Source organism: Buceros rhinoceros, unplaced genomic scaffold, assembly GCF_000710305.1.
Source record: "Buceros rhinoceros silvestris isolate BGI_N320 unplaced genomic scaffold, ASM71030v1 scaffold10163, whole genome shotgun sequence".
NCBI classification, from domain to species: Eukaryota; Metazoa; Chordata; class Aves; order Bucerotiformes; family Bucerotidae; genus Buceros; species Buceros rhinoceros.
In genome coordinates, this window is record NW_010404230.1 from 6,632 (window position 1) to 16,416 (window position 9,785).

The following is a 9,785-nucleotide window of genomic DNA, read 5'->3' on the forward strand; positions in this document are numbered from 1 at the left end:
TTATGCTCACTCTTTCTTGTAATGGAATCTGATGAACAACTCTCAAATTTCTAATCCCTTTTCATGGATACTTTCTTCATTTTTAGCCTGTAATGTTGATTAGCCTTTTAAATGAGCTGATTAAAGAAGCACTGATGCAAATGATTGTAAGTGTTCCCAGATCAGGAGAGGAACACCCATTTGTTATGTTCCAGGTGTTATAGTAGATCATTTTATGACTTCAGGAATTTTCAGTCTGCTATGTAAGGATCTCCCTGTAAACTTTATTATGGTCCTGAACTGAATGTTCCTAAACATGTCAACTAACTATTCAAGTGATGGTTCTTTTGTTCTAGTGTAACTTGAAGCAGATTTATAAGGGGTATGGTTTGTTTTTTTGTTTTTTTTTTTTTCTTCAGAGTAGGACAGAAAGAAGAAATTGGTAGTTATTTCAGTGTATCTGGTTAAGTGCAGTTTTTATGCTAGGACTTGTAGAATGTTGTCTCCGCCTAAGAAGCCCAAGGTGCAAAGTAGACATGTATTAGTGAAATTACATTTTTTTCTGATGTGCCATTTCTATGGCATTGGAGGTTTTGGCTTAGAAGTTGTACCCATCTCTTTTAAATCTTTATTCAATAAAATAACATCTAAGATGTTTGAAAGAGTTTTCTGTTTCCCTTTTTTTTTTAATAGGATAGTGGAGATTATCCGCTAACTATGGCTGGTCCCCAGTGGAAGAAGTTCAAATCCAGTTTTTGTGAGTTCATCGGAGTACTCGTCCGACAGTGTCAATATAGCATCATATATGATGAGTATATGATGGATACCGTCATTTCACTGCTTACGGGGCTGTCAGACTCACAAGTCAGAGCATTTCGGCACACTAGCACGCTGGCAGGTCAGTGTATTATATTTGTGTATTGCTTTCTTTTTTATGTTTTGTTGTGCACAAGAAAGAATTGTTCTGGTTGAACATACAGATATTCACAGAATCACAGGCTGATGGGGGTTGGAAGGGATCTCTGGAGATCATCCAGTCCAACCCTTCTGCTAGAGCAGGGTCACCTAGAGCAGGTTGCCTAGGATGGCATCCAGGCAGGTTTTGAATCTTTCCAGAGAAGGAGACTCCAGCCTCTCTGGGCAGCCTGTTCCAGAGCTTTTCCTCCCTCAAAGTAAAGAAGTTTCTCTTCATGTTTATATGGAACTTCCTATATTACATTTGTGCCCATTGCGCCTTGTCCTGTTGTTGGGCACCACTGAAAAGAGTCTCGCCCCATCTTCTTGACGCATGCCCTTTACATATTGATGAGCATCAATAAGATCCCATCTCAGTCTTCTCCAGGCTAAAGAGACCCAGGTCCCTCTGCCTTTCCTCCTATGAGAGATGCTCCAGTTCCCTCATGATCTTTGTAGCCCTTCACTGTACTCCTTCCAGTAGTTCCTTGAAGGCACTTCGTCATTCAGCTCATGTTTCATTGTGTGATACAGTTTTTGTCTAAGGTAACTTGGTTTTGGTACAGCTTTCATATCCTGTCTTGACTGTCTTTTCATTATGGGAAAAAGCAACATTATTTTAAAGCATTCTTTACCAGCTGTCTCGTACTTAATCTTTTGTTAGCTTTAGGAGAAAAAATAAATGGAAGGAAATTTTTCAGTTGATTCAACAAGTTTGTCTTGGGTTGCAATAAGTGTGTAGGTATCTTTTTAACCTGAAATGCAGTTGAACCTGTTTATGCTCTGCATTAAGTCAAACAGTCAGATTTTAGATTGGATGCAATTCTTGCTACAAATTTCAGTTGTGCTCTATGTTGGAGCCATAGTACAATGTAATTGAAAGCAACACTTCCATGCATTCCATTAGAAATAATTTTAAAGAATGCTTCATTAGTGAGAGAGTCACTACATTTCTGTATGGCTTTAAATAATTGTCCTTTTTATGTGATTTTTTTTTTTTTTGATCTCTTAAATTACAAAGAAATCCCCTATGCATTAGGTGTGGAGTGTTCTAAATAAATATGTCATTATATAGATGAAGGATAAGCATCTTGGATGAGGAGATCCTAAACCTGCATTGATTCATGCAGAAAGCTCTTGGATAACTGTACGTGACATACACTGAGTTGTTGGCATGCTGGAAGTAGCTCTCATTGGCTTCACTGGAACTGGCCGGTTTACAGCTAGCTGCAGTTCAGCCTATCCAGTCTGTAGTTCTCTTCTGTCAATCATCTCTTGAATATACATCAGCACACCCTGTGTCGGGCTGCTGCTGGGAGACTCCCACTAGCCAAGGCTTTTCTTACCGAGAGAGGAACAAACCCTCTTCTTTCAGGGGAATATACTGATGCTGCTGTAATGTTAATTTGACTGTTGTACTATATGACTAATACAAAGTTTACTTCTTAAAAACCAAGTTTTTACTACTTCTTAAAATTCGAGTTGTGCCTGAATACAAGTTGAAGATGTTTCCCTGTTGCCTGTCAATTTCTGTCACATAATATAATTAGCAGTCATTTGTTTGCGTTTGTTCATATCAATTGTCGATTGTGTTGATTTTATGTAATTACTTCTGCATTTCATATGAGATTACAGTTTGTGTTCTGGAAGATCGTGTTTTATACCGGATGGAGACGGCCAACAAAACCCTTGTGTCCGTATTTACTGTTATTTGCAGTAATTTTGGCTTCTATGATTAGCTGAGACTTGCTCTTTTCATCTTGATATGCTTGGAGATTAGAGTGTGACGGTATTTCGATATATCTGCGTGTCCTTATGCCTTACCCATCAACTTTTTGCTACTGATACACACTTCATCGTGTTCTCTGTACTCTGCCAATGCAAGCCCTTCCCGCCTTGTTGTTAGAAAAGTTGGTAAGAAAAGCAAGTAGACTGTTGACCACCTCTGAGTTTGAGGAATAGGTGTATTTGCACCCTTTTTAAAAGGGTTGATTTGGAAATAAAAGCACGGAAAAAATCCCGCCCAAGAGCAGTTTACATTTTTGTCAGTTCTCTAATGTCTGTTCTCTGCTTCTGCAAATAAGGGTGTATTTAAAAAACTCTGCCCTTCATTAAAACTAAAGAGAGGGGAAGAGAACGGCGTGGCATGGTGGCATTGGTTGTCTAAGATGCTTCCTTTTGAAGAAAGAAACTTCTTGTAAGTTTGAAGCTGAAGGACTTGGTAATAATCAGTCTAGCTGATTCTAGTAACGGAGTCATTTTATATTTCCTGGGCTATGTTTGTCCATCTTACATTCCACGTTCTTTTTTGGGGGGAAGGATATCCTGTACCTCAAGTCAACAGTAATGCTAATAGTACTAAAAAATTGAGAGAAAGGACAAACTGTCGGTGTTGCTAACCACTGATGCTGTGCTTAGTAAAACAGGGCTAAAGTTTGAATACGAAGATATTTACAGTGAATATATTTTCATAAGTACAGAAAAGCTTGATAGGAGGAGGTGTCCCAATTTTGGTTCATTTTTCTTAGATCAGGTAAGCCTTTAAATAATCCTTATTTTTCACTTTTTTATAGCCATGAAGTTGATGACTGCTCTAGTGAATGTGGCATTAAATCTTAGTATTAACATGGACAATACACAACGGCAGTATGAAGCAGAACGAAACAAAATAATTGGGAAACGAGCTAATGATAGGCTGGAACTTCTACTACAGAAAAGAAAGGAGGTTAGTGCAATCGTCCGTAGCTGGTGGGAACAGGATGAGTGTTGATAATTGATGTTTAATAACTAATCTGCAGTAAATTTTTTTGTAAAAGTAGTTATCCCTCTTTCATTCTTTAAGTTGTTCATGTTTAATGTTTGAAAAGTTTTGAAAGGTCTTCTTACCATCTAGTTTTCTGTAAAAAGAGATAAACGTAGAGTCTTTCAAAATTTTTTGATAGTGCGATCTTAGTAAAAGTGAGACTGCAGTCAATAGATAATTTTTTATTGTATTTCTTGACTAGTCTCCTAAACTGAGCTCAAATACATAACAAAAATTACCTTACATTGGCTCTTTGTGGCTTCTAGAGATGAACCCCATGATCTTGGGGCAAAATACTGCTTTCATGTCAATACCTATCTCAGCAGAAAGCATGTTTAAAAGCTTTAGATAATAGGTTTTTTCAGAGAAGAAAAAAAGTTAAAATTGAAAATGCAATCTACTTGTGTTTTCTTTCTTCCTGTGTAAAAGGGACTTGCTGACACATTGCTGACAGTGCTGTCTTGTTCAAAGCCCTAATTCATTCAGATTTAAGTTTTTATTTTGGGGGCAACTGGTGTTTCGGTTGGGGTGGGGTTTTTTGGGGGGGCGGGGGTTGTTTTGTTTTTTTATGAGACTTTAGAAGTAACCTCATGATCAGAGGAAACATCTCACTTTTGCTCTTAAGCTTTTGTGCTGTTACCTGTTAATGCTTTTACTTAGCAATTCAGTTAAACTAACAACTTTATCCCTTGTTCATCTCACAAAGATCTTGTGGCTTGAGACTGTTCCTTAAACACCCATTAGAGGTAGTTGTGCTGGATGTGTGTTACGAGGACTACATAGATGCATAGGAAAGGCAGTGATGCAGAAATCCAGACTTGTCCCAATCTCTCATGTGTTGGCTTTTAGAATTTCTGACCAGCTTTTCTAGTTTGGGTTTTGATTTTCTGTTTTTCTAATACTAAGTAAAAGTAAGCTTCACAGGGACATTTGTTTGTTCTGTTTCAGGTTTTGTTTCACTTATGACTCAGCCTTATGCAGTACTAAAATTTACCTCATTGATTCTTTTTGTTTTAATATTTTGATCGGTGCTTTTCTGCTGACAATATTTGGTTATTTTCCAATCTTTCAAAGGACTTTCTTGCACTTTCAAAGCAAATATAATTTTCTGTGTTTTAAAACTGCATGTATCACTTTTTGACTCATTTGTGTGTCTTGCTCTTTGTCGTTGCTCTGAGACTGTATTTGTCTCCTCCGTTATTTTTCAACTCCTTAAAGTTTTTCTGCAATACCATATGCAGTTGCTGCATTTTTTTTCCTAAGTAATGGATCAGTAGGAAAGAGGTATTCAGAACAGAGTATATGCTGTCTGTGTAGCCATTTGCAATGTTATTTATCCATAGCTTGTCTTTTTAGATTGCAGATTCTTTAGCGTACAGAAAAGACTCCTTGTAATAATAACAGGTGTCCATAAAAACATACACCAGGCTTTAAAAGTTACTAGAAAATCAAATCAAGTTTTCTTCTAAATGACTTAAGAAGCAGCTTGCAGAAACAGATGATGTCTTTGTTACTGCTGAAGAACAGTTTTCTAGTGGTCAGAATTACTGAAATTTCTATGCTGTGGTAGATAGAATTCCTTAAATAATAGCATATTGTACTGTGAAACAAATTTGTGAATAGTTCAGGAAAGGTTTTAATAGCCGCACTTGCGAATGTTAACAATTCAGTTTGTCTAGTATCAGCACCATCTGATCTGCTGCTCACTGTTTATGTACTCTGTTATTCTTTCAGCTTCAGGAAAATCAGGATGAAATAGAAAACATGATGAACGCAATATTTAAGGGTGTTTTTGTGCATAGATACCGGTAAGTTTCTCTTAGTAATTCGTAACTTCATTATTTTATTTTGGAAGCTGGTGACAAGGTATTTCTAATTACTCATCTGTTTGATCCCCTTGCCCCACTTCTATCCACAGAGATGCAATTGCTGAAATTAGAGCTATCTGTATCGAAGAGATCGGAATATGGATGAAGATGTACAGTGATGCCTTTCTCAATGACAGCTACTTAAAATACGTGGGGTGGACTATGCATGATAAGGTGAGCTGCACTGAGGAGAAGGAGCAGAATCGTGAAGCATAACTCCTTGTTTTCAGTTGTTGATCTTGCCAGGCTAGGTTCTGATCTCTTAACTGTTTTCTAAATCAGTCACTGCTTTTCTTATCACTCAGGAGCACTGGTTTTTCAACACAGCTATAAAATAGACTTGAATCTTTTGAATGGTTTTAGGGAGTATATGTAGATCTTTAAATAGGGAAAAAGCCATTTCCTTACAAAAACCAGTTCCTTATTGTGATACAGACTTCTGTTTTGTAATATATAACTATTTAAAATTAACGCATTTCATGTGGAATAATCCAGTCACATAACTAACAATTTCTCTGTTTTGTCAAGTTAAGAAATTTTTAGCGTTCTCAGCTAGCTGTAAAAAGCATGAGAGGTCCCCTTCTGTGTTGAGTGCCTCAAGCTGTTACTTACAGCTCCCAGCTAGGGCTTGTTCTCTGTTTGGAGTGGTCAGCGATAAGTTTACAAATACCCCTTGATTCGTCGTTGAGTCAGCGCATTGTCTCAATTCTTGCATTGGAGACTTCAAGCTATCGAATTTGATGTGATACAGATGAGGGCTGCTCAGTCGTGCCATACTGTTCGTGGGTTTGGTATCAAAAGCAATAACCTCTCTGGCAACAGGGTGATAAGAAACTGCGAAGTCAGTTGTCATAGATTTTTGAAAAGTATTTCTGTATGTATACCTTAAAACCTGTTCTCTGCTAAGGTACAGCTTGTACTTCAGGAGGAATATTTCTCTCTGTATCTACTTGGTAATGATCTAATGGTTGTTAGTGATATAGATGTTGTCAGCTTTAATTAAAGTAAGGGGCACACATAGAATTCTACTTAGAAATACCTCAAGCATTTAGAGTATTTCTTTGAAGAGTGAAACAAGTGTATTTTGATTTACAGAGCTACTACCTGCAGACAGACTCTGGGGTCTCTTTTGTTTGTTTCCTTCACTGACTTGTTACAAACAAGGATGTTTCCTACGTCATTAACACAATTATTTATAGTATATCTTGAAAATATTTAATCTTTGCCTTTGAATTAATTCAGACTGCAAAAGTGTGATTTGAAGATCACATTTGTATCCTATGCTGGACTTTTAATCCAGTTCTTAATTTTATTTCAGCAAGGGGAAGTGAGACTGAAATGCCTAACTGCTTTGCAAGGGCTTTACTATAATAAAGAGCTTAATTCCAAATTGGAACTCTTCACCAGTCGGTTTAAGGTTAGTGTAACTTCGTATTTTCAAGTGCATATGATTTTTTTTAAAAGTTGTATTATGCTACTTTCCTCTTTGAAAATGCTTTCTTTTGTATTCTTAGGATAGAATTGTGTCTATGACTCTTGACAAAGAATATGATGTTGCAGTCCAAGCAATAAAATTACTCACTCTTGTTTTACAGTAAGTACATGTTTATCTCCTTCTCTGACATATAACAGATATTGAAACTTTAAAAGTATTTCTCATACCTGTGAATGAGGACAGCAGCTTGATACAATTCAGATAATCCAAACTCTAGAGAAATGTCTACACATCTCACGGATGAGCAAATTGAAATTTCAAAAGTCATCTGGCTATCACAGCGCTGTTCCTTATCTGCCACACTTAGTGTGAAGGCTAGAAATGTAGAATTCAGCCTCCATCACATCATAGGAAGCTGTCGTTTGGAACTGAAGAAATCTAGGATGTGTGGGATATTACACAGCAGCTGAACTTGAGTGTAACCTACGAAATACTCATACATCATTAGTAATTTTTGTTCAGGAAGACTTTGGACCCAGGATATTTTGGGTTTTACGATGATAAATTAAAGGAAAAGGTGTAGATTCTTCTTAATTTCTGACCTCCTCATTAGAGATTGTAATATCTTGACTCTGCTGTTTGTTTCTTTCTTTTTCTTTCCCTCTTACCATCCCCACCCTTAGGAGTAGTGAAGAAGTTCTGACTGCAGAAGACTGTGAAAACGTCTACCATCTGGTTTATTCAGCTCATCGGCCAGTAGCAGTTGCCGCAGGGGAATTTCTTTATAAAAAGTAAGATGGAGAAAGTATAGTTAACTTGTTCCCCTAAATTTTAGTGTGTGCGTTAATGCTATGATTCTCATTAATGAAGAGAAGGAAAAACTAAATAATGCAGTGGCCTTAAGAAATAACTTTCAGAAAATGTAACACTAGTTTCTGAGCTCTTGTAGTTTGCTGAATGGGAAATAGAGAGGAATTTTGAAGGCTGCGCTTCAAAAGCTTGCACCTACAGGGCATGTAATAAAACCATTCTTCTGTCTTTTCCTTTCCCATCCTTCCTGTGTTCCGTGAAACATGTTAAAATGCTCACGTGGTTTGGAACCTAAAACTTGTGCTTGCATCATAAGGAGTATTTTTGCATTTGTAGTTCCTCCTTGTCCCCTCCACCCCCCAGCCCAAGTTGGCTCATACAACTATTGCAAAATGTGTTTTCCTGTTTTTTCATCAAAAAAACCCCAGCAACAAAACAGAGAAATTCAACATGTATATCAGATACATAGGGAGACAAAATAGAGTTTCCATCTAATACTTCCCTGACCTTCTTCCAGTATTTCTTTGCTACTTTGAAGTCTCTTGTGGACAGGTTCAGAAAATACAGTTTGCTGAAGAGGAGCCCAGGATCTCAAGCACCTGTAATTATCACTGATGTTTGTAAAGTATTTTGTTATAATTATACATTCCACTGGAAACAGTCAGTGAAATACCAGCTTGGCATATATGACATTGTTCAAATGATACTTATCCCAAATTAATCTTTTCAAAATAAAATGTGGAGCCAAGCAGCAAGGTGTAGAGTGTGTGTCTGGAACAAATAATAGCTTCATAGGAGTTGACTGTGGTAAAGCCAACTTCAGAAGAAGCTTGTCCTGAAATAACCTTTCTTTTAGGCTTTTCAGCCGCAGAGATCCTGAAGATGATGGAATACTTAAAAGGAGGGGAAGACAAAGTCCGAATGCTAATCTTGTGAAGACATTAGTGTTTTTCTTTTTGGAAAGTGAAGTAAGTTGAGTTTCAAGGATATCCTTGTTTTGTGCTGTGTGTGGTGGGTTTTTTTATTTCATTTTTTAAATTTAATTTGACATTGTTTTTCTTTTCCCCACTCGTTAGTTAATAACTGTTAACAACTATGAAAATGTATTTATTTGAAGGCTCTCCCCAGTACACAGTGTTGAGACAGGCTGTGAGCTCTACTCCAATAAATATTCTTCACAGATTTTGTAGCACTATTTCTTTTGGCAGTTGGTCTGGATTTATCTTTTAAAGTTAAGCTGGGAAAGAGGGACTTCTGTTGAACCAGAGGGCTTGCAATATTCTCTGGTTTTTTGCCACTGACAGGAGCCGAGTGAGAAAAATGCCCTGTATTATAGCAACGTACCTTATTGTTGGTAAAGGAAACTACTTAATCTGTTCTCATTTTAGCTGCATGAACATGCTGCTTATCTTGTGGACAGCATGTGGGACTGTGCAACAGACCTTTTGAAGGACTGGGAATGTATGAACAGTCTTCTGTTGGAGGAGCCTCTCAATGGAGAAGAGCGTAAGAGATTTTCTAAGATCTTTATATTGCCATGCAGTTTCTGTTAGTCTTGATTTAGAACAAAATAAGAGGTTTTACATTTATGAGCCCCCATATATTCTCTATTTTTACATGACTGGAATAAATCACTAACACTAAGTAAAAAAAGTGAGGAAGAGTAGAAAGAGCTCACTTTTGGTATTGAAGTGAGACACAGAAGAATGATGGTGGAAAGGAGAGAGAGAAAAGAAAGGGGATAAGCATGCAGTGTCTGGTTGCCCCGTTGTTCCACAGGTTCAGGCTGCAATTCTGGCATCAGAGAAACTAAGTTGCTTGTGAAATGCGCTCATTTATTGAGAGTTAAAACTACCCTATGAAAAAACACCGGCATTTCTTTAATCACAGTAAAATGAAACAGAGCCCCTGGCGTAATTCTGTAACTCATCATTCC

The 9,785-nt window shown here is 37.3% G+C and overlaps 1 protein-coding gene across 3 annotated transcripts in view; it reads left to right on the top strand.

Annotated features, from left to right (window-relative positions):
• The window catches only part of STAG2 (stromal antigen 2), a 37,977-nt gene that overhangs the window by 6,184 nt on the left and 22,008 nt on the right, over positions 1-9,785 (top strand). For all 3 annotated transcript variants that reach the window (XM_010133316.1, XM_010133318.1, XM_010133317.1), the window contains exons 5-13: positions 673-877; positions 3,507-3,658; positions 5,471-5,544; positions 5,655-5,778; positions 6,923-7,021; positions 7,119-7,198; positions 7,723-7,830; positions 8,706-8,817; positions 9,238-9,355. In XM_010133316.1, the coding sequence (XP_010131618.1) occupies positions 673-877; positions 3,507-3,658; positions 5,471-5,544; positions 5,655-5,778; positions 6,923-7,021; positions 7,119-7,198; positions 7,723-7,830; positions 8,706-8,817; positions 9,238-9,355 (1,072 nt within the window). The remainder of the gene's footprint in view (positions 1-672; positions 878-3,506; positions 3,659-5,470; positions 5,545-5,654; positions 5,779-6,922; positions 7,022-7,118; positions 7,199-7,722; positions 7,831-8,705; positions 8,818-9,237; positions 9,356-9,785) is intronic.